At 44.6% G+C, this 25,688-nt stretch overlaps 1 protein-coding gene across 2 annotated transcripts; it reads left to right on the top strand.

Moving 5' to 3' along the window:
• The first annotated feature begins 11 nt into the window (after window positions 1–11).
• On the top strand, window positions 12–24,411 carry LOC115158691 (vasculin-like protein 1). Of its 2 annotated transcripts, none has more exons than XM_029707899.1 (11): window positions 12–258; window positions 604–1,752; window positions 2,117–2,231; window positions 10,724–10,850; window positions 11,027–11,301; window positions 12,170–12,248; window positions 12,329–12,528; window positions 15,562–15,717; window positions 19,592–19,839; window positions 21,107–21,209; window positions 22,922–24,411. In XM_029707899.1, exons 3-11 carry the CDS (start codon window positions 2,172–2,174, stop codon window positions 23,087–23,089), a joined length of 1,416 nt encoding a protein of 471 aa, XP_029563759.1. In that variant the 5' UTR covers window positions 12–258; window positions 604–1,752; window positions 2,117–2,171; the 3' UTR covers window positions 23,090–24,411. The 2 variants fall into 2 exon arrangements, with proteins under 2 accessions (XP_029563759.1, XP_029563760.1); XM_029707900.1 differs by having other exon boundaries at window positions 255–364.
• Window positions 24,412–25,688: the final 1,277 nt, after the last annotated feature.

The following is a 25,688-nucleotide window of genomic DNA, read 5'->3' as shown; positions in this document are numbered from 1 at the left end:
CCATCGATTAGTATGTCTAGGACAAACAGGAACAAGTAGCAAGCTAGGATAGCTAACGTTAATGTTAGCTAGTTCAAACGAAAGTCTGATAAAACGGGATCTCACAACTCAAATGTACTAACTACGACAGCTCAAATTATATATTTGCAGTTGCAAGACAGGCATGTTCCGCTTACACGTACATATCGGATATTAGTTGAATTGACAGAGACAAGTGATCACAGTGGTCTGTGTGAGGCTCGAGACATTTATCTCTAGGTAGGTGGCCATTTTGACACCGTTGATTTCGTCTGCTGCTAGCTCCATTTATCATCCATGGCCGTTGACAGTTACACTGTTCGATGTTCATGTGTCATCACGTCAAGTAATGCATATATAGTATTTTATGTTGTTAGCTAATATAATAATATTGAAAGTTGCACCATGCGTAATCGTTCATTGGCGAGTCGCACTCATTCAAAGGCCTGCTAGCAGTAACGTTAGCTTGTACGTAATGCTTGTTTACAATCGAGCCTGCTAACTAGTTTGCTAGCTGCTAGCCATATTACATAACTCTAACTGCCCATTGTCATTTTCTTGCCTAAATGTTGTGTTTCTTAACAGTGTTGATCTGCCGCAAAGGTGTGAAGAAGTAATTTGAAGAGACGGCTGAGAAGTAAAGAAGAACACTTAGTTTTGTTTTGTTAAATGCCAATCCTTACAACAACTTCAGCAACAATCTCTTCTGCCAGATGCTACAGCAATGTCAGGATTGTACAATCTAGTAAAAGGCAGACAGTTGTTAGGTATCTTTTGAAAATTATATGAGTGACCTTTTATTAAGGAGAGTTGGCGCTGTATGACTCGAGTATAATTTTATAGCTAAGAAGTGAGTCAGTTTACACGAGTATGTGCTTTGAATGAATGGTGTATCTGACCAACAACAACAGCCTGGGTTTGTCGTGCACAGAACCAAATCTCCAGTACGTTCTCTAGCAATACAAGCTCTTCAATAGTGAGTTAATGAGAATGTCAGGCTCCTTCTCACACCCCTTCTCAGAAGAGTCAGGATTTAGGGTGTGTTGATTGATACTACTAACAAACACAATGCTAGTCACATCATAGCGATAGGCCCCCTTGGGTTTTGTTATGTGACTGAACCGTGACCCCCCCCCCCCGTTTCTCCCTGTCGTAGCCCTCCGGTTGTGTGGATGAGGTGAACACAGGCTTTTCGCTGTTTTCCCCTTGAAGCGGCACTGTGAGGTATATCCCCCCCCCCCCATTTTTTTCAGAGAGTGTCCACATCTGGAGATAGGATGAGTTGGTGAGGAGGAATCAGTGTCAGGGCTGGCACAAAGTGCTGCTTCCATAAACCTTTTGAGAACATAGAACAGTTGAGTTGACTTTCCTCACTGACTCACACAGACAGGCCTAGATCAAACAACCAAACAGATCCCTACTACGTATGCTTGCTTTTCATTCATGTCTGTCTGACTGATTCAATCGAATCATCTCGACACCAGCCAAGACCTGCAGTACCGATAACTGTGCCAGTCTCCTTACCACCCAAGCCCCTTCTCCACTCATCACCTCACCCTGGGAACTGGAGCTTCTCTCTGCCAGGGGCTCTGTCTCGCTCAGGCTGAAGAGTGGTTCTACCTCCTGGTCTGCCTTAGCTTAACAGACACCAGGGCTGGGCCAGCTGTACCAAGAGGAACACATACCACACTGACAGAGAGAAGGGCCACTGGACTACAGAGCTGACTACTCTGGGTAAGAAGATTTGTTATGTCATTCTGGTCAAGCTGTCGGTGGGTACAATCAGTGTCCTCTCTTTATACTGATGTGAAATGACACTAACTACCAAGTGATTTGGCAGAGTTCACATTCGCACACACTTCGAAAAGCTGCAATGATGATCGGTGTAAATCCTAATTCATTAAAATCATTCATTTTCATTATTTGGGTAAAGATGAATAAAGACTACCATAAGTTGTCTGTCATAAGCAGCCTGACATTATCTTGCATGAAACACCAACTCCTCTGAAGTAACACTGATGGTTATTCATACTAATTTCTGTCTGATGTCTGTTATTAGAGGTCAGGCAGTGATATCCCTCTTTCCATGCCTCTCCAGATCCTGGCCATGAGGTTTGATGCCACGCTCTACTGACGGGAGACACTGGACCTAAATGGCGCAGCATGACTTTGTTCCAGCCTGGCTTAACTTCTCCACGCCTCAGCCCGCCAAGGTAAGTGAGCAGGACCGGTACTGGCCGTCCTAGTCTGTTGCTCCTCTATTGTTCCTCAAGCAAGTCGGAAGGCTGATGACATCATGACTTCCCATCAAACCATCACGACTTCCCATGAAAACCTTTGCAGTTGTCTAAAAACACTATTTTGCTCAAAACATACACTGCTCCAAAAAATAAAGGGAACACTTAAACAACACATCCTAGATCTGAATGAAAGAAATAATCTTATTAAATACTTTTTTCTTTACATAGTTGAATGTGCTGACACCAAAATCACACAAAAAGAATCAATGGAAATCCAATTTATCAACCCATGGAGGTCTGGATTTGGAGTCACACTCAAAATTAAAGTGGAAAACCACACTACAGGCTGATCCAACTTTGATGTAATGTCCTTAAAACAAGTCAAAATGAGGCTCAGTAGTGTGTGTGGGTGTGGCCTCCACGTGCCTGTATGACCTCCCTACAACGCCTGGGCATGCTCCTGATGAGGTGGCGGATGGTCTCCTGAGGGATCTCCTCCCAGACCTGGACTAAAGCATCCGCCAACTCCTGGACAGTCTGTGGTGCAACGTGGCGTTGGTGGATGGAGCGAGACATGATGTCCCAGATGTGCTCAATTGGATTCAGGTCTGGGGAACGGGTGGGCCAGTCCAGTCCATAGCATCAATGCCTTCCTCTTGCAGGAACTGCTGACACTCCAGCCACATGAGGTCTTGCATTGTCTTGCATTAGGAGGAACCCAAGGCCAACCGCACCAGCATATGGTCTCACAAGTATCTGAGGATCTCATCTCGGTACCTAATGGCAGTCAGGCTACCTCTGGCGAGCACATGGAGGGCTGTGCGGCCCCCCAAAGAAATGCCATCCTACACCATGACTGACCCACCGCCAAACCGGTCATGCTGGAGGATGTTGCAGGCAGCAGAACGTTCTCCACGGCGTCTCCAGACTCTGTCACGTCTGTCACATGTGCTCAGTGTGAACCTGCTTTCATCTGTGAAGAGCACAGGGCGCCAGTGGCGAATTTGCCAATCTTGGTGTTCTCTGGCAAATGCCAAACGTCCTGCACGGTGTTGGGCTGTAAGCGCAACCCCCACCTGTGGACGTCGGGGCCCGCATACCACCCTCATGGAGTGTGTTTCTGACCGTTTGAGCAGACACATGAACATTTTGTGGCCTGCTGGAGGTCATTTTGCAGGGCTCTGGCAGTGCTCCTCCTGCTCCTCCTTGCACAAAGGCGGAGGTAGCGGTCCTGCTGCTGGGTTGTTGCGCTCCTACGGCCTCCTCCACGTCTCCTGATGTACTGGCCTGTCTCCTGGTAGCGCCTCCATGCTCTGGACACTACGCTGACAGACACAGCAAACCTTCTTGCCACAGCTCGCATTGACGTGCCATCCTGGATGAGCTGCACTACCTGAGCCACTTGTGTGGGTTGTAGACTCCGTCTCATGCTACCACTAGAGTGAAAGCACCGCCAGCATTCAAAAGTGACCAAAACATCAGCCAGGAAGCATAGGAACTGAGAAGTGGTCTGTGGTCTCCACCTGCAGAACCACTCCTTTATTGGGGATGTCTTGCTTATTGCCTATAATTTCCACCTGTTGTCTATTCCATTTGCACAACAGCATGTGAAATTTATTGTCAATCAGTGTTGCTTCCTAAGTGGACAGTTTGATTTCACAGAAGTGTGATTGACTTGGAGTTACATTGTGTTGTTTAAGTGTTCCCTTTATTTTTTTGAGCAGTATATATTGTTTTACCCTTTAAGCCAAGTGTACACTACACCATTTAGCTGTCCCAGACAAGTTTTTGAGAATGGAGACAAAATCCTCATGTCGTTGCCCTCTCGGTGCGCAGTCTTCACCGACGCGTTTAATGTGAGCAGGTCAGAAACGCAATCTGATTACTTCCGATCCCGTCTTTGAGCAATCCGACATCCCAATATTTTCAAACATTTGATTTCATCGGCACAAAATCTACAACGCTCTTGTAGTGTAAGATGTGCAATGACAAGTTTTGAGAACAGTGATCAGCAATAGCCAATGAGAGCTCATCAGAGAAGACATTGTTTCGAATCACCCAGAATGTGTTGACTCTTGAGCCGGAGCGATGACTACTTGCGTTTCTACTTGCCAAAGTCACTTTAACCAAAGTCAGTGTCAAATTGTGTCATCTCTGAAGTTTCCAAGCAATGTTATTTATTTTCTTAAATTTCTTCTCAGACTCCCCAACTCCCAAACGGGCTCGGGAGGCGAAGGTCGTGTCATGTGTCCTCCGAAACATGACCCGCCAAACTGCGCTTCTTAACACCCGCCCGCTTAACCTGAAAGCCAGCCGCACCAATGTGTCGGCGGAAACACTGTTCACCTGACGATCGAGGTCAGCCTGCAGGATTCGCTATCGCGAGATGAGCCATTGATTTAAGTAAAGCGCCAAATCCTCCCCTAAGCCGGACGACGCTGGGCCAATTGTGTGCCGCCCTATCGGACTCCCGATCACGGCCGGTTGTGATACAGCCCGGGATCAAACCTGGGTCTCTAGGGAGGCCCTACAAGCAATGTTATTTAATTCAAAATGTTGGCTAGATATTTCAACTCTGTATGGCAAGCGTGAATGAGGCTGCGTTTAACAATCTAATCTCATCATCACATCATTGTGTTCACGAGACAGCGTGGTATGGAGAATCCTCACGACCAAGTGAAGAATCTTGTAGTGTGTGACCCCCGTCTGTGCCACATCGTTTAGTGTGCGCACCACTAAGTTGGCAAGACAAAAAAACAACAGGAAAGACAGTCGTTTAATGTGAGCGGCTCGGCGATGTTTGGATTTTGAAAGTCGTGTGGTGTACACCAGGCATTAGTGTGTTTATACTTGGAATATCACTTTTCAACAGGAAAAGTAAAGAAATCACTGGAGGACGTCTTTATGCTCTGAATATCAGCTACCCACCTTTTATACCCACCTTGATCAAACTTTTCTTTTTCGCTGTGATGCAGCTCGTCAAAAATATATACGAATACAAACTTGAAATCACTGATTAGCATGACAATTTAGCCAACTGTGTGAAACTCCTAGACAGCAGTTTCCTTTGACCTGTCCTGTTTTTAGGATATACACCTGTGGGTTAGGCTATTTGATCAGAAAAACCTGCATGATGTAAAAAGTGTCTCATGACATTTGTCATACATTTGATCTCCAGCCTGTAGGCTACAGAAAACACCACTCTGTCTACCTTCGGCTATAGGCTACATGATTTACAGTGCCTTCAGAAAGTGTTCACACCACTTTACTTTTTCCACATTTAGTTGTGTTACAACCTGAATTAAAATTGTATTCAATTGTGATTTTTTGTCAGTGGCCTACACACAATACCCCATAATGTCAAGTTCAGAAGTAGTAATGTGCTTGACAAGTCGGGTAATAAGTTGCATGGACTCACTCTGTGTGTAATAAGTGTTTAACATGATTTTTGAATGACTACTTCATCTCTGTACCCCACACATATACAATTATCTGTAAGGTCTCTCAGTCGAGCAGGGAATTTCACACAGTTTCAAAGACCAGGGTGGTTTTACACTGCCTTACAAAGGGCACGTATTGGTAGATGGGTAAAAAATAAAGAAAAGCCGATATTGAATATCCCTTTGAGCATGGTGAAGTTATTAATTACACTTTAGATCGTGTGTCAATACACCCAGTCACTACAAAGATACAGGTGTCCTTCCTAATTCAGTTACAAGAGAGGAAGGAAACTGCTCAGGGATTTCACCATAAGGCAAATGGTGGCTTTAAAACAGTTAGAGTTTAATGGCTGTGATAGGAGAAGACTGAGGATGGATCAACAACGTTGTAGTTACTCCACAATACTAACCTAAATGACAGAGTGAAAAGAATGAAGCCTGTACAGAATAAAAATATTCCAGAACATGCATCCTGTTTGAAATAACAAAATAAAAAATGTGGCAAAGAAATTAACTTCATGTCCTGAATTCAAAGTGTTATGTTTGGAGCAAATATAACACAACACGTCACCGAGTACCACTATCAATATTTTCAAACATTGTGGTGGCTACAACATGAGTGTGCTTGTCACCTGCAAGGACTAGGGAGTTTGATAATAAGAAATGGAATAGAGCTAAGGACTGGCAAAATCCAAGTGGAAAACCTGGTTGTCTGCTTTCCTAGAGACACAATCACCTTTCAGCAGGACAATAACTTAAAACACAAGAAGAAATATACACTGGAGTTGCTAACCAAGATGACATTTAAATGTTCCTGAGTGGCCTAGTTACACTTTTGACTTGAAAATGGCTGTCAAGCAATGATCAACAACCAACTTGACAGAGTGTGAAGAATTCTGAAAAAAAGAATGTGCAAATATTGTACAATCCAGATATGAATATCTCTTGGAGACTTACCCAGAAAGACTTACAGCTGTAATTGCTGCCAAAGGTGATTCTAACATGTATTGGTTGAGTACTTATCTAATCAAGATACATTAGTGTTTTATTTTTTACAAATGTTAGAATTTTTCTTCCACTTTGACATTAGAGTATTTTGTGTAGATTGTTGGCCAAAAAAATACAATTAAATCTGTTTTAATCCCACTTTGTAACACAACAAAATGTGGAAAACGTCAAGGTGTGTGAATACTTTCTGAAGGCACTGTATGTTAAATTATTTTTGACGGGACATTGGTGGAGTGCCTCAGCGGTGTGTCTCCAACTGCACCCTGGAGACGCGTGTTGGAAATTGACAATATTTTGCACCCCTGCCTTTGACAAAGTGGGTACTGCACGGGGCGGCCTCAGCTCTCACCTAAATAGCCCATATGCCACTGGGTGAGATAAATATGTAAGCTATATGTGAATTATAGAATTATGTAAGGTATATGTGTTGTTGGAGGTTCATCTTGGTCTGTTTAGCTCAGGAAATGTCCCAGCACCTCTCTGGGTGTCTCTTACAGGGCCCTCCTGCCTTAGGCCGCTGCATAATCCTGCCTAATAGGGGGGCCGGCCCTGTAAGTGAGACCTAGAGAGGTGCTGGGGGTTAGGACAGGACAGGCATCCTATAATTCCTACTACAGACCATCACTGCCTGGTACGGCAATTGCTCGGCCTCCGACCGCAAGGCACTACAGAGGGTAGTGCGTACGACCCAGTACATCACTGGGGCTAAGCTGCCTGCCACCCAGGACCTCTACACCAGGCGGTGTCAGAGGAAGGCCCTGAAAATTGTCAAAGACCCCAGCCACCACAGTCATAGACTGTTCTCTCTACTACCACATGGCAAGAGGTACCGGAGTGCCAAGTCTAGGACAAAAAGGCTTCTCAACAGTTTTTACCCCCAAGCCATACGATTTTTACCCCCCCCCCAACCCCTCTTTTACGCTGCTGCTACTCTCTGTTTATCATATATGCATAGTCACTTTAACCATATCTACATGTACATACTACCTCAATCAGCCCGACTAACCGGTGCCTGTATGTAGCCTCGCTACTGTTATAGCCTTGCTACTGTATATAGCCTCGCTACTGTTATTTATCACTGTCTTTTTACTGTTGTTTTATTTCTTTACTTACCTATTGTTCACCTAATACCTTTTTTGCACTGTTGGTTATAGCCTGTAAGTAAGCATTTCACTTTAAGGTCTACACCTGTTGTATTCGGCGCACGTGACAAATACACTTTGATTTGTTCTGTAAATATGTTTTCTCAGAAGTTACTCTGCTACTTGAAAAATTGCTTCTGGGAATGCCATGCTTTGTTAAATCAAGCTTTTTAGGTGGCTGCGTAAAATGTTAGCAGACTATGCATATACAGTAGGTCCAATGTTTGCGCTGCGGTGCCTGGTTGAACTTTGACCCCAAAGGTATGTTGTGGCCTTATATGGCCCAGGTAGTTATGGCTGCCTGTCTCTGTTGTAGAGGACAATATACAATATAACACTATAGTCTGTATCACTTCTTTCTAGTAGCACTTGTCAGAATTCTGTAGCTGTTAAAGTCATGGTTCAAAGTAATATGAATGACAGTCTAGACAGTTTTTTTTGAGAGAGAGATTTAAGACGTTTAAGGATTTTGGTGTCTTTATGCAGCCAATTCAATAATAAGAAAAAATTATAAAATTCCACGTCAAATTAAAATGCAGAATAATGGTTGTATTATGTATGTATGACCTCTAGGGCCCGGCAATTAACTTACACTATATATACAAAAGTATGTGGACACACCTTCAAATGAGCTATTTCAGCCACACCCGTTGCTGACAAGTGTAGAAAATCGAGCACACAGCCGTGCAATTGACATAGACAAACATTGGCAGTAGAATGGCCTTACTGAAGAGCTCAGTGACTTTCAACATGGCACTGTCATAGGATGCCACCAAGTCAGTTAATCAAATTTCTGCCCTGCTAGAGCTGCCCCGTTCAACTGTAAGTGCTGTTATTGTGAAGTGGAAACGTCTAGGCGCAACAAGGGCTCAGCCGCGAAGTGGTAGGCCACACAAGATCACAGAACGGGAGCACCGAGTGCTGAAGCGAGCAGCGCGTTAAAATCATCTGTCCTTGGTTGCAACACTCACTACCAAGTCCCAAACTGCCTCTGGAAGCAACATCATTATAATTACTGTTTGTCGAGAGCTTCATGAAATGGGTTTACACACAAGCCTAAGATCACCATGCGCAATGCTAAGTGTCGGCTGGAGTGGTGTAAGCTCGCCACCATTGGACTCTGGAGCAGTGGAAACGCGTTTTCTGTAGTGATGAGTCACGCTTCACCATCTGGCAGTCCGACAGACGAATCTGGGTTTGGCGGATGCCAGGAGAACGCTACCTGCCCGAATGCATAGTGCCAACTGTAAAGTTTGGTGGAGGAGGAATAATGGTCTGGGGCTGTTTTTAATGGTTTGGGCTAGGCACCTTAGTTCCAGTGAAGGGAAATCTTAACACTACAGCATACAATGACATTCTAGATAATTCTGTGCTTCCAACTTTGTGGCAACAGTTTGTGGAAGGCCCTTTCTGTTTCAGCATAACAATGCCCCCGCAGAAAGTGAGGTCCATATAGAAATGGTTTGTCGAGATCGGTGTGGAACTTGACTGGCCTGCACAGAGCCCTGACCTCAACCCATCAAACACCTTTGGGATGAATTGGCACACCGACTGTGAGCCAGGCCTAATTACCCAACACCAGTGCCCGCAGAAATGTTCCAACATCTAGTGGAAAGCCTTCCCAGAAGAGTGGACCAACTCCGTATTAATGCCCATGATTTTGGAATTAAATGGTTGACGAGCAGGTGTCAACATACTTTTGGCCATGTAGTGTATGTCTACCACAACCCTATGCAGACATAGAACACATCTACAGTAACATGTCGATAGCGACAATTGATAACTTTTCAGACAAAATAAAAAAAGTTCTGCATCAGGTCTGTACTTTTTTAAGACAGTAGAATTCTGCTCCGGGGTAAAATGTTATGTCTTTTTTCCTGACAACAATACACGTTGCTGATTTATGTGCTGCTGTGTTCTTGTATAAAAAAAAATGTATGGTATTGTAGCTAGGTGTGTTTTATTTATACAAAATGTCTTGGTAAATCACGGTATTTAACAAACTTTAAAGTACTTTTCTAGGGAGAGTGGCCTGTTTGCAGCAGCTCGAGATTATTTAATTGACACTTCTGGTTGCCTAGTGATGGATTTTTGTCCCGTTTCGGCAAACCTTCATTAAACACAAGTAAAAATGCCCGTTCATATCACCAGATAAGGTTTTGTAGTGTAGTCTACCCTAATAGACAGACAAACAAACATGCCGTAGCCGAGTGGCTTTCAAGGGGCCACATTCCATTATGTCTGAAACGTTATCGATACAGGCTACCGGTAGCCTACTGTAATTTCAAGTGAGGCAAAAACGAAAAATAGGCTCGCAAGACTGGCCCGAAGACATCGGTGCCATGAATAGGCTAGGATATTCTACAGGCGTCAGACTGAAGACTGAACACACACTTGCATCATTAGCGATGAGACGGAGCAGGCAGGCCAGCGCGAGGGAGAGAGAGGCAGACGCGTGCTCATATGTTTTGGTCATCTGCATCTCGCAATGTCTTGTCTTGCCTACCTTGCAAATTTAAAGCCTCTTCCTCTGATTTTATGTGAATTACACAACTTCCCCAGGCCTTTATAGCCTGTTGGTTATAACACGGAAAATAATGTTTTGTGATAACTGAACTGTGATTTTAATTAAGTGGGGGGGATTTCGGTTAGGGATTTTTCTTAACGTTAAAGATCCCAACTTCGTTTAAACGGTTATTTTCACACCCCCATTTTGGTATAGTGTAATGGCTTGTGAGCTATTGCTCTGAGTGGTTACTGAGGCTCTTATAAATGTGCCCCTCTGTCTCTCTTTCTCTGTCTCTCTCTCTTTGACTCTCTTTCTGTATCTCTTTCTCCATCTCTGTACATCTCTCTTTCCCTCTCTGTATCTCAGTCTCTTGCAGCGTTTGAGAGGCACGGAGAGAATCTTGCCCGTGGTGATGCTCGGCCCGCTGTGAGCCGCCGCCGTCATAACTCCTCCGACGGCTTCTTCAACAACAGCCCTCTCAGAGCACCGGCAGGTAGCACATACACATGGTCTCACCCTACCTGACACTGACTACCAAATCAAAGTGTATTAGTCACAAATATACATATGTTAAAGCAGGGTTGACCAGTATGTGTGTGTGTGTTGGATGGATTATGTGGTCCAATCAGTTCTTAACCTTGATTTTATTTTTCCACTCCTGGTTGCTAGGTGATGGGTTGCACCATCCCTCTCTCCTGCGGCATGACTCTGTGGACTCAGGCGTGGCTAAGGGAGGGCAGGGGGGCCTGGGCAGCGGTCTCTGGGGGCAGGAGGGACCCCACCATGGGCGTCACACCAAGCGCCCTGTGGGGGACAGGGAGAGGGACAGGGAGCGACCAGGGCCCCACCGTCAGCGCAACGGGACCTTCCACCCCCGGAAAGGAGGCTTCCTGCCAGTTGAGGGAGACCATGAGGACAAGCTGAAGTTTGTGGAGGAGGATTTTGTGGGTGCCCTCATCTTTCTCCAGATTTTCATTGCTTGAATTTAAAACAACTCCAAATCTTTGGTTTATCAAGCTGTTTCAGAGAATTTGAAAAGTGTTAGCGACCTGCCGGGTGATTACTATGTTTACCGTAAATTCCGGACTATAAGCCGCAACTTTTTTCCCAGGCTTTGAACCTCGCGGCTTAATATATGGATTTTTCCCGCTTTCAATTTTTTTCTCTCCAAAAAAAACACATTCTGTGACGTGCTCCGTTTTTTGGCGGCATGAAGCTTTCATTAGACCAATGAAATTGCCGAACGGGTTAAGGTCAAACTACTTTTTTGTTTACTGTTTAGATTAAATCGAGCGCTCTCAAACTTCCCATCATTCTGATTACGGTAGTCATTTTGTCACCCTCATCATGGCAAAGACACGGAGAGATGCATATGATGCAGCTTTCAAGTTGAAGGCGATTAATCTGGCTGTTGGAAAAGGAAATAGAGCTGCTGCACGGGAGCTTGGTCTTAATGAGTCGATGATAAGACGTTGGAAACAGCAGCGTGAGGAATTGACTCAGTGCAAAAAGACAACTAAAGCTTACTGCTAATTTTTAATTTTTTGTTTTAAGCCGTGTTTCGTTAAAGCCTATTTATTTTTGTTACAAGCCGTGTTTCGTTAAAGCCTGTGTAAAGTTCATTTGTTTCAATGAACCGGTAGGCACCTGCGGCTTATAGACATGTGCGGCTTATTTATGTTCAAAATGTTAAAAAAAAATGTATTCAGTGGTTGCGGCTTATATTCAGGTGCGCTTAATAGTCCGGAAATTACGGTAAATTACTTCAGACAACTTTTGTTAAGTTACGGGTGTTTTTGCTTTTTTCCACAGCCCTCACTCAATCAATCAGAGAGCAGTGGGAACCCGGTGGCCCAGTCTCATGCTGTAGGGACTCCTGTAGGAGTTTGGGGTGAGTGAGGAGCTCTGCCAGTGACTGGCTTTGAAAGGGAGCAAGCCTGATTGATTGATTGGTCAATCCTTCCCCCACAGAGCACCCCCCTAGTGCCAAGCAGACCATAACTAAGATGTTGGTCATCAAGAAGGTTTCCAAGGAAGACCCTAGCGCTGCTTTCTCTGCTGGTTTCGCCAACACAACGGTACCCCACCTAACCAACGGCACCAAAACCCCTATCTCCTCATCCAGTATCTACAAGAACCTGGTGCCCAAGCCAGCTATCACCCCAACCAAGGTAGGTAAAGAAAAAAAAGGTAGGCCCTAAATATTGTCACGTCCCCAGCCAAGGTAGGCCCTCACTACTGCCATCTCCTCAACCAGGACAGGGTATAATCACTAGTCACATCCTCAGCCAAGGTAGGACCTCACTACTGCCATCTCCTCAACCAGGACAGGGTATAATCACTAGTCACATCCTCAGCCAAGGTAGGACCTCACTACTGCCATCTCCTCAACCAGGACAGGGTATAATCACTAGTCACATCCTCAGCCAAGGTAGGACCTCACTACTGCCATCTCCTCAACCAGGACAGGGTATAATCACTAGTCACATCCTCAGCCAAGGTAGGACCTCACTACTGCCATCTCCTCAACCAGGACAGGGTATAATCACTAGTCACATCCTCAACCAAGGTAGGACCTCACTACTGCCATCTCCTCAACCAGGACAGGGTATAATCACTAGTCACATCCTCAGCCAAGGTAGGACCTCACTACTGCCATCTCCTCAACCAGGACAGGGTATAATCACTAGTCACATCCTCAACCAAGGTAGAACCTCACTACTGCCATCTCCTCAACAGGACAGGGTATAATCACTAGTCACATCCTCAACCAAGGTAGGTCCTCACTACTGCCTTCTCAAATCAAATGTTACTTGTCACTAACACGTGTTTAGCAGATGTTATTGGGGGTGTAGCAAAATGCTTGTGTTTCTAGATCTAACAGTGCAGTAATATCTAACAAGTAATATCTAACAATACACACAATCTAAAGTAAAGGAATGGAATTAAGAATATATACATATTTGGACGAGCAATGTCAGAGCGGCATAGACTAACATACAGTAGAATAGGATAGAATACAGGATATACATATGAGATGAGTAATGCAAAATATGTAAACATTATTAAAGTGACTACTGTTCGAATGATTAAAGTGGCCAGTGATTTCAAGTCTATGCATATAGGGCAGCAGCCTATAATTTGCTAGTGACGGTTATTTAACAGCCTGATGGCCTTGAGATTGAAGCTGTTTTTCAGTTTCTCGGTCCCAGCTTTGATGCACCTATACTGACCTCACCTTGGTTGATAGTTGGGGTGAACAGGCAGTGGCTCGGGTGGTTGTTGTCCTTGATGTTCTTTTTCGCCTTCCTGTGACATCGGGTGCTGTAGGTATCCTGGAGGGCAGGTAGTTTGCCCCCGGTGATGTGTTGGGCAGACCGCACCAACCTCTGGAGAACCCTGCAGGGGGGCTCCCTCTGCTGTTTCCTGAAGTCCATGATCAGCTCCTTTTGTTGACGTTGGGTGAGGTTATTTTCCTGGCACCACACTCCCAGAGCCCTCACCTCCTCCCTGTGTAGGCTGTCTCGTCATTATTGGTAATCAGGCCTACTACTGTTGAATCGTCTGTAAACTTGATGATTGAGTTGGAGGTGTGCGTGGCCACGCAGTCATGGGTGAACAGGGAGTACAGGAGGGGGCTGAGCACGCATCCTTGTGGGGCCATAGTGTTGAGGATCAGCGAAGTAGAGGTGTTGTTTCCTATCTTCACCACCTGGGGGCGGCCTGTCAGGAAGTCCAGGACCCAGTTGCACAGGGCGGGGTTCAGACCCAGGGCCTCAAGCTTAATGATGAGCTTGGAGGGTACTATGGTGTTGAATGCTGAGCTATAGTCAATGAACACCATTCTTACATAGGTATTCCTCTTGTCCATATGGGATAGGGCAGTGTGCAGTGCGATGACGATTGCATCGTCAGTGGATCTATTGGGGCGGTAAGCAAATTGAAGTGGAGCTAGGGTGTCAGGTAAGGTAGAGGTGATGTGATCCTTGACTAGTCTCCCAAAGCACTTCATGACAGAAGGAGTGCTACGGGGTGATAGTCATTTAGTTCAGTTACCTTTGCTTTCTTGGGTACAAGAACAATGGGGGACATCTTGAATCATTTGGGGACAACAGACTGGGATGGGGACAGATTCAATATGTCGGTAAACACTCTAGCCAGCTGGTCTGCGCATGCTCTGAGGACGCGGCTAGGGATGCCATCTAGGCCAGCAGCCTTGCGAGGGTTAACACCCTTAAATGTCTTGCTCACGTCGGCCATGGAGAAGGAGAGCCCACAGTCCTTGGTAGCAGGCCGCGTCGGTGGCACTGTGTTATCCTCAAAGCAGGCGAAGAAGGGGTTTAGCTTGTCCGGAAGCGAGACGTCGGTTAATAATGAAACATACGCCCTTCTTCTTCCCGGAGAGATATTTATTCCTGTCTGCGCGATGAACTGAGAAGCCCACTGGCTGAAAGAACGGACTCAGACAGTATATCCCAAGAGAGCCATGTTTCCGTGAAACAGAGTATGTTACAATCCCTGATGTCTCTCTGGATGGAAATCCTTGCCCTGAGCTCGTCAACTTTATTATCCAGAGACTGAACATTAGCGAGTAATATACTCGGAAGTGGTGGCTGGTGTGCTCGCCTTCTGAATCGGACTAAAAATCCACTCCGAGTACCTCTTTTCCGCCGGCCGAGTTTGGAACAGCCTCTGGGATCAGTTCAATTGCCCTGGGGGGTACGAACAAAGGATCCGGTTTGGGAAAGTCGTAATGCTGGTGAGTTACCGCCAAAAGTTATTCCTGGCTGCAGGAATACTGCAGAGTTTCCTAAGAGCTTGAAGCACGGCAGCCCTTTCCGTTGGTGCCATTTTCCTCAACCAAGATAGGGTATAATCACTAGTCACATCCTCAGCCAAGGTAGGACCTCACTACTGTCATCTCCTTGTGGGGCGGCAGGTAGCCTAGTGGTTAGAGCATTGGACTTGTAACCGAAAGGTTGCAAGATCGAATCCCCGAGATGACAAGGTAAAAATATGTCGTTCTGCCCCTGAACAAGGCACTGTTCCAAGGCAATCGTTGAAAATAAGAATTTGTTCTGTACTGACTTGCCTAGTTAAATGAAGGTAACATTTAAAAAAAAAACATGACGGGGTATAATCACTAGTCACATCCTCAGCCAAAATAATGAATCACTACTTTACTTTATTTTTTCCCTCTGTAGGCTGGTCCCTGGAAGCCAAGCGGGAGAGAAACCAAAAGCAGTCTTAATTTTTCCGGCTGGGACTCCGCCTTCACCAGCCCTGCTGCCTCTGTGAACAAACCTCTTACGCCTGTCACTCCCCCGACCTACGGCGCGACCTACGGAACCCCCAAGGAGGTGAGTCTGACCTCTGACAGGGACCAGAGGGCAACTTACTTACAGTTGAAGTCGGAAGTTTACATACACTTAGGTTGGCGTCATTAAAACTTGTTTTTCAACCACTCCACAAATTTCTTGTTAACAAACTATAGTTTTGGGAAGTCGGTTAGGACGTCTACTTTGTGCATGACACAAGTAATTTTTCCAATAATTGTTTACAGACAGATTATTTTACTTATAATTCACTGTATTACAATTCCAGTGGGTCAGAAGTTTACATACACTAAGTTGACTGGGCATTTAAACAGTTTGGAAAATTCCAGAAAATTATGTTATGGCGTTAGAAGCTTCTGATAGGCTAATTGACATAATTTGAGTCAATTGGAGGTGTACCTGTGGATGTATTTCAAGGCCTACTTTCAAACTCAGTGCCTCTTTGCTTGACATCATGGGAAAATCAAAAGAAATCAGCCAAGACCTCAGAAAAAAAATTGTAGACCTCCACAAGTCTGGTTCATCCTTGGGAGCAATTTCCAAATGCCTGAAGGTACCACGTTCATCTGCACAAACAATAGTACACAAGTATAAACACCATTGGACGATGCAGCCGTCATACCGCTCAGGAAGGAGACGCGTTCTGTCTCCTTGAGATGAACGTACTTTTGTGCGAAAAGTGCAAATCAATCCCAGTACAACAGCAAAGGACCTTGTGAAGATGCTGGAAACAGGTACAGAATGTATCTATATCCACAGTAAAACGAGTCCTATATCGACAAACCTGAAAGGCCGCTCAGCAAGGAAGAAGACACTGCTCCAAATCCTCCATAAAAAAGCCAGACTATGGTTTGCAACTGCACATGGGGACAAAGATCGTACTTTTTGGAGAAATGTCCTCTGGTCTGATGAAACAAAAATAGAACTGTTTGGCCATAATGACCATCGTTATGTTTGGAGGAAAAAGGGGGAGGCTTGCAAGCCGAAAAACACCATCCCAACCGTGAAGCACGGGGTGGCAGCATCATGTTGTGGGGGTGCTTTGCTGCAGGAGGGACTGGTACACTTCACAAAATAGATGGCATCATGTGGGAGGAAAATGATGTGGATATATTGAAGCAACATCTCAAGACATCAGTTAGGAAGTTAAAGCTTCATCGCAAATGGGTCTTCCAAATGGACAATGACCCCAAGCATACTTCCAAAGTTGTCAAAATGGCTTAAGGACAACAAAGTCAAGGTATTGGAGTGGCCATCACAAAGCCCTGACCTCAATCCTATAGAAAGTTTGTGGGTAAAACTGAAAAGGCGTGTGCGAGCAAAGAGGCCTACAATCCTGACTCAGTTACACCAGCTCTGTCAGGAGGAATGGGCCAGAATTCACCCAACTTATTGGGGAAGCTTGTGGAAGGCTACTCGACACATTTGACCCAAGTTAAACAATTTATAGGCAATGCTACCAAATACTAATTGAGTGTATGTAAACTTCTGATCCACTGGGAATGTGATGAAAGAAATAAAAGCTGAAATAAATCATTCTCTCTACTATTATTCTGACATTTCACATTCTTAAAATAAAGTGGTGATCCTAACTGACCTAAGACAGGGAATTTTTAAAAACTGAGTTTAAATGTATTTGGCTAAGGTGTACATAAACTTCCGACTTCAACTGTGTGTGTGTGTCTATATACACTGCTCAAAAAAATAAAGGGAACACTTAAACAACACAATGTAACTCCAAGTCAATCACACTTCTGTGAAATCAAACTGTCCACTTAGGAAGCAACACTGATTGACAATAAATTTCACATGCTGTTGTGCAAATGGAATAGACAACAGGTGGAAATTATAGGCAATAAGCAAGACACCCCCAATAAAGGAGTGGTTCTGCAGGTGGAGACCACAGACCACTTCTCAGTTCCTATGCTTCCTGGCTGATGTTTTGGTCACTTTTGAATGCTGGCGGTGCTTTCACTCTAGTGGTAGCATGAGACGGAGTCTACAACCCACACAAGTGGCTCAGGTAGTGCAGCTCATCCGGGATGGCACATCAATGCGAGCTGTGGCAAGAAGGTTTGCTGTGTCTGTCAGCGTAGTGTCCAGAGCATGGAGGCGCTACCAGGAGACAGGCCAGTACATCAGGAGACGTGGAGGAGGCCGTAGGAGCGCAACAACCCAGCAGCAGGACCGCTACCTCCGCCTTTGTGCAAGGAGGAGCAGGAGGAGCACTGCCAGAGCCCTGCAAAATGACCTCCAGCAGGCCACAAATGTGCATGTGTCTGCTCAAACGGTCAGAAACACACTCCATGAGGGTGGTATGAGGGCCCCGACGTCCACAGGTGATGGTTGCGCTTACAGCCCAACACCGTGCAGGACGTTTGGCATTTGCCAGAGAACACCAAGATTGGCAAATTCGCCACTGGCGCCCTGTGCTCTTCACAGATGAAAGCAGGTTCACACTGAGCACGTGACAAACGTGACAGAGTCTGGAGACGCCGTGGAGAACGTTCTGCTGCCTGCAACATCCTCCAGCATGACCGGTTTGGCGGTGGGTCAGTCATGGTGTAGGATGGCATTTTTTGGGGGAGCCGCACAGCCCTCCATGTGCTCGCCAGAGGTAGCCTGACTGCCATTAGGTACCGAGATGAGATCCTCAGACCCCTTGTGAGACCATATGCTGGTGCGGTTGGCCCTGGGTTCCTCCTAATACAAGACAATGCTAGACCTCATGTGGCTGGAGTGTCAGCAGTTCCTGCAAGAGGAAGGCATTGATGCTATGGACTGGACTGGCCCACCCGTTCCCCAGACCTGAATCCAATTGAGCACATCTGGGACATCATGTCTCGCTCCATCCACCAACGCCACGTTGCACCACAGACTGTCCAGGAGCTGGCGGATGCTTTAGTCCAGGTCTGGGAGGAGAACCCTCAGGAGACCATCCGCCACCTCATCAGGAGCATGCCCAGGCGTTGTAGGGAGGTCATACAGGCACGTGGAGGCCACACACACTACTGAGCCTCATTTTGACTTGTTTTAAGGACATTACATCAAAGTTGGATCAGCCTGTAGTGTGGTTTTCCACTTTTTAATTTTGAGTGTGACTCCATATCCAGACCTCCATGGGTTGATAAATTGGATTTCCATTGATTATTTTTGTGTGATTTTTGTTGTCAGCACATTCAACTATGTAAAGAAAAAAGTATTTAATAAGATTATTTGTTTCATTCAGATCTAGGATGTGTTGTTTGTGTTCCCTTTATTTTTTTGAGCAGTATATATATATATATATCAGGGAGTCCTACTGAGACCAAGGTCTCTTTCAGAGATGAGCCCTAAATACAGAAAAGACACAAATTATAAATACAAAATGTAATCAGAAAGAAAAACACGGTCATAAAAAACAAACATATTCATCAGTAATAAGGTCCTCAATCAGCTTTCTGAATTCCCCTAGAGGTACCAGCACATCAAATCTAAGAAAATGTTGAAGATTGTTCCACAAATAAGGTGCAAGAAAACTAAAAGCTGATTTACCAAACTCAGTAGAGACCAAAGGAATTCCCAGAGTTAACCATCCCTGAGACTGGGTGTGGTAACTCGTATGTCTAAAGTTTAGTTATGATGTTAGGTACAGTGGGACTTTTTGTAAAAGGGCTTTATAAATGAAGACATAGCCATGTATCAAACTAGGTGACATCGAAGAGGGCCAACCAACTTTCTGGTAGAGATTGCAGTGATGAGTACTAAAATTGTCACCCGTAATAAAGCTGTACTTAAGCCAACAAGAGTTGGATTCTGAAAACACTGCTCTAGCATTCCACCACTGACCCACTCTACACTTGATATGATACAATTTATTTGAAAAGACTTACAATTTATTTGGTAAGACCTCTCTCAGCCTCCCTCCAGCATCACCCCTCCCATCGACGTCACCCCTCCTCGTCTGAAGCTGATGCGTCGCAGCACCGACCGGAAGAGTGAGTTCCTGCGAGGCCTGAAGGATGATAGGAACTGGGACGGGCCCACCTCTACCAGTCCCTCAGACCCTAAGGAGAACAGAGGAGACTTACAGGAGAATGGGTTCCCTCACTCTCTCAGCAACTCAGACACAGATCACCTTTCCAGCTCGTTGGAGGCAGAATACAGGTAAGTTTCACGCACATGCACATACCCTCTCTTCCTTCACACCCCTCAGTGACTCAAAACAGTAAGATCCTGAAGCTGTGGGGTGTGTTGGGTTGGGTGTGCTGTAGGGCGGTGGACCCCCGGTGGTCAGGGTGGGGCGACCAAGATAAATTGTGTGAAATTAACGAGAGCCCTACATTATTATTATGAAATTAATTATATGGAGGCTTTGCTGTATGTATATGCATGGACACTGAGTGTACAAAACATTAAGGACACCTTCCTAATATTGAGTTGCACCCCTTTTTGCCCTCAGAACAGCCTCAGTTCATTGTAGCATGGACTACAATGTGTCAAAAGCGTTCACGCGGATGCTGGCCCATGTTGACTCCAATGCTTCCCACAGTTGTCTCAAGTTGGCTGGATGTCCTTTGGGTGGTAAACCATTCTTGATACACACAGAAAACTGTTGAGCATGAAAAACCCAGCAGCGTTGCAGTTCTTGACACACTCATACCGGTCGCCTGGCACCTACTACCGTACCCCGTTCAAAGGCACTTAAATCTTTTGTCTTGCCCATTGACCATCTGAATGGCACACATACACAATCCATGTCTCAATTGTATCAAGGCTTAAAAATCCTTCTTTAACCTGTTTCCTCCCCTTCATCTACACTGATTGAAGTGGATTTAATACTTAAGAGTCTATAGACGCGCACCTGTGCGTCAATCTGAGTAACATGATACAAAATCCCCATCAAAATCCTCGTGGACTGCATCTCCATCCACCACATCTTCCCATGTCAGGCCTTCCACATCTGCGGTGGAAGGTGGCTGAGCTACAGGGGTGTTTGTCAGACCATGAGACTTCCAGAAAATCTGTCTTCTCAAGAAAACGTTTGTAGTGTCCGAACGGTTTCCGTTTTGCTCTACGACCCCCACAAGTGTCACAGGACACATCTGAAGTCGGTAACGCTGATGTGCCAACTTTTGTCTGTAGCGTCCGAACCGTTTTGGTTCGGACGCTACTATGACCCCACCGTGGAAGGGGAGACTCATGAACACAATGGTGTTCTCCGTTTTGCTCTAGGACCCCCACCAGTGTCACGGGACTAGTCTGAAGGTAACCCATACAAACACATGGAAGTATGGAGGTAGTTTTGTGACAAAAAAAATAAGGGGTTAAATGTGGAAAAACATGAATATTTCCTGAGCTTTCTTACATCTCTTAGATGTAGGACAATCACTTCAAAGCTTGTTTTACCAGTGATCTCCGCCTCTTCTGGTAGGTTGCTAAAAGCTATGGGCTGGCAGGAGTACCCAGAGAATGATGACAACTTTTTGCCCATCACTGATGCTGAGCTCCAAGAATTTCAAGCTAAAACTGAGAAGGTAAAAGCTATACATAACTATTTACATGTGTTACTGTGAGCCTGTGAGTGGACTGTCATTTATATAGTCCCTGACTGTCTGGACTATACACCCTGACTGTCTGGACTATACACCCTGACTGTCATTTATATAGTCCCTGACTGTCTGGACTATACACACTGACTGTCATTTATATAGTCCCTGACTGTCTGGACTATACACCCTGACTGTCTGGGCTATACCCCCTGACTGTCATTTATATAGTCCCTGACTGTCTGGACTATACACCCTGACTGTCATTTATATAGTCCCTGACTGTCTGGACTATACCCCCTGACTGTCATTTATATAGTCCCTGACTGTCTGGACTATACACACTGACTGTCATTTATATAGTCCCTGACTGTCTGGACTATACCCCCTGACTGTCATTTATATAGTCCCTGACTGTCTGGACTATACCCCCTGACTGTCATTTATATAGTCCCTGACTGTCTGGACTACACACTGACTGTCATTTATATAGTCCCTGACTGTCTGGACTATACACACTGACTGTCATTTATATAGTCCCTGACTGTCTGGACTATACACCCTGACTGTCTGGACTATACACCCTGACTGTCTGGACTATACCCCCTGACTGTCATTTATATAGTCCCTGACTGTCTGGAATATACACCCTGACTGTCATTTATATAGTCCCTGACTGTCTGGACTATACCCCCTGACTGTCATTTATATAGTCCCTGACTGTCTGGACTATACCCCCTGACTGTCATTTATATAGTCCCTGACTGTCTGGACTATACCCCCTGACTGTCATTTATATAGTCCCTGACTGTCTGGACTATACCCCCTGAATGTCATTTATATAGTCCCTGACTATATCTCTCTATATCTCTCTATAGCTAGGTTTCCATCCAATTGGCGACACATTTTCAAGAAAATATTCAAAAATGTGCACAAAAACAATATGCGCAATATTCCCACAAGAGGGGTGTTTTCATCACACTGACTTGTTGCAGATCAAGTGTTGTGCATGGTGATGACGTAGTGCACATAAAAACCACTTCTGCAGTTAAGTTCCCATGTACGAATAAAAAAACACAAATGGGTTACCATCGCATTTTCAACTCTAACGATGGTTTTGTCACAAAAACTGTTGCCATAAATAGCAAACTTGCCTAATGTGGTTCTGGTGCATGCTCTCTGGACAACAGTTTGCTGATAAAGTGGACCGGTTATATGATGAGATATGGATAAGAGCAAGGTCATTTTATTTGATAATTGGCAACAAGCACCATTCAAATAGTAGTCTACCCTCGATATTTAGCCTATTAGAAATTTGCATGATCACTGTGCACTTAACCAACATGTGAAGTTCATCATAAATTATTCCAACATGTGAAGTTCATCATAAATTATTCCAACATGTGAAGTTCATCGTAACTTATTTCATCTGCCTATAAACTTTTCATGCTTTTCCATGTCGTGGTGAAAGGCCATAGACTGTGGTAGACCTACAATGTGACATATCATTGCGTGATTATATCAATATTTTCACCACCATATCCCATCATTTCGAACATACAAATTGTCTATCGACATTATGAATTTGGACCGACATTTCCTGTTTCCAATAGCCCTGTTGTGACTTCTCATGCATCAGGTCTGCATGAAAAGTTTGGAAACCTGGTTACTGTTGTTATTAATCTATCTGTCTGTTCTAGCTGAAGAGGAACAGGCTGGGCCAGAACGGTGTTCTCCTGAAGCCTCTTCTCAAGGGTGCGCCCCTGCCCCTGCTGTCCTGGAGAAGCCCTGTAGAGCCTGAACTAGAAGAGGTCTCAGAGTCCGAGAGCACTTGCAGCAGCCAGACAGACGACGACGCCGACACCTAGCATGGCTTACACCCCTCCTCTTCTTCTTCCTCACATCACGCTCCCTCACTCATTGCACTCGTCTGTTTTACACTTCTTCCTCGTTCACAAGAGACTGGTCATACAGACACTGGTGTGACAGAGAGGGGTCAGAGGTGATGCCTGCCTGAGGGTCTTTCTTCTTGGTTTTTTTTTCTTTTTTTCTTTCCTTTTTCTTTATTTTGACCCCTTTGTTTGGTCTTCTCCTAGAAGCTAAAATGATTATTGAAAGCAAAACGCATCAGCATTTTTCTTTTGATTTTGTGATGAAAAAAGCTAACCCATGATGTTGACAACAACCAAACCAATAATGATTTTACTTGCAAATGACTTCATCGATCGATACTTTATTTTGTTGAAAGATAGCTTTGACACCCGCTCTTGCTGAAACAATTTGTAGCATTTGTGTTGAGATGAAACAATCATTGTGAGCAGTTGATATTGACATTGCTTCCAATCCCCTAAATAACCCTTCTGTAAGGATTTAGGTTTGTTTTTTGTTTTGGTCCATTTAAAGCCGATAAATGGTAATGTATCTGTCTTATTGGAACAGTTTAAGGCAGGCTTTTGCTCATCATTATATTTCTCCTAAGTGGTAGGAGAACAGTCATTTACAGTTATGGACCACCATTACTTTTATTGCAATACTGATTGAATGTAGCCAGTAAGGGCATAAAGAATAATAAAACAACGTTCCGAAGTAATGGAAATGTCACTTTACCAAACTTATTCTGGAGAAAAACTCAATTATTCCATCGTAGCTGTTCAAGCTGATTGTCTGTTCTTAGTTCACCAACCACCATCATTTTAAGATGTTCAAATTCCAAGTTCTGTGGTTGATAAAGACTGTAAACGTTCAGCCCCCCCAAATACTCCTGCTTCTTGTATTAAGATACAACCTGGTTTTCTTTCTTACATGAGGGACTGCTTTTGAAAATTATGCATTTACCAGATTTAGAAATTGCAACAATTTTCCTGGCTGGTAGAATGTTCAGCTGGCTTTACCACAGATTTAAGGCTCTTTGTTGTTGTTGTTGGGTTTTTTTCTAATTTGGTACAGCTGTAAATCCCACATAGATATTTCTTTTTTTTGCATAATGTTCTTGCAGCCTTGATATTCAGGGTGGATTGTAAAAAAATATAATACAAATTGTGAGTTTTGAAAAATGTAAGATTATTTTGATAACATTATTTACATATTTTTAAAGATAAGGTTTCCTGTATGGGACTGTCTGTATGAGAAAGAAACTACTGCATCTTGGAAAAATGTAATTGTAATAAATATTTTGCATCGGTTTGCCAAACATTTGTCTGCTTCTCTATCTAAGAATCTAAATGATCCACAAGTGATTTGTTTAGTACTAGATTTATCCAGTGACACCTATAAAATCAATTTGCATCATCAAAGATTATAGAGCTGATTTGAGAAGTCTGCAGCCGGGGTGAGTTAGTTGTAGCCACTATAGGGCAGCAGAGGACACTTGAGAAGTCTGTGTTGAGCCCCCCCCCCTCCACCACACAGCCATCGACATGGTGATTGTAACCAACAAACAGGGAAATCACCAGAAGCATAACCAATACTTTATGCTCAAGAGTAAACTAACCGTATACCTATGTTGATTTGGAGAAAAGTGGTACATTTAGGAGTATATTTAGTTTTCACTCTTGTGATACGTGGTGTGTGCCTTTATTGTTTCCCAGTGGACTTGGTTAAAAGGATGCAGTGATGGAGTCATTGGGAGAGTTTCGCTGTCCGCTGTGTAGTATGGTATTCCTCTCCCTCCGACTCCCGGAGAAACATAAAGCATTGTTCTGTATCGGGAGCAGCATTGGAGATCCCGTGGTGCTAAGACAAGGGCAGCCAGAGCGCAAGGGGATCTATCCAAAACCGGCACGCACCCATGATCTTATAAGAGTAAGTCCGTTGGCTCTTCTAGTGTAGTGTGTGTTTCTGTCTGTCTAACATTGGTTGTTTCTGACAGCTGAGAGAGCAGAGGGGTTTGCCCCTCCGGAACATGCAGGGGAGGGCCAATGCCACAGCATGGAGGGCTGGGAGAGAAGACAACCTACAGGGCAGTGTGTCAGAGAGTCTAGCCTTGAGGAACCTCACTGACGAGGTGCCTACCAACGCTCAATCCCACCCATCTAGACATGCAATACAACTTATAGTCATCTTGATAGTCCCTTTAATATTAAAGAATATTACTTAACATACAGACAAATATCATGCTTTAATTTATCAGTTTCACAAGCTGAGGATGTTGATTGAGGAGAGCATGTCCAACCTGCCTAAATGACCCACTGAGACAGAGTGTCTGGAGATCAAGGTTTCAGGGAGGCAGTGGGAGAGGTTAAGAGAGAGGCTAAGAAAGCTGGCAGAGCACCATGACCGCCAGCTGGCAGAGATACAGGCCCACAACCACTTCCTGGAGCAACAGAGAGTGGGTAAGTAAGTTGCCGTAGACATAGAGAGTTTACACACCAATAAAATACATGTACAGACAAATAAATACTGTAGATTGTATCTGATGATGCTGTTCTCCCATGTAGAACACAGGCTAATATGGAGACAGATTGACAC

Source organism: Salmo trutta, chromosome 22 (genome assembly GCF_901001165.1).
Source record: "Salmo trutta chromosome 22, fSalTru1.1, whole genome shotgun sequence".
Classification (NCBI taxonomy): Eukaryota; Metazoa; Chordata; class Actinopteri; order Salmoniformes; family Salmonidae; genus Salmo; species Salmo trutta.
This window is presented reverse-complemented; position numbering and strand designations above follow the sequence as displayed.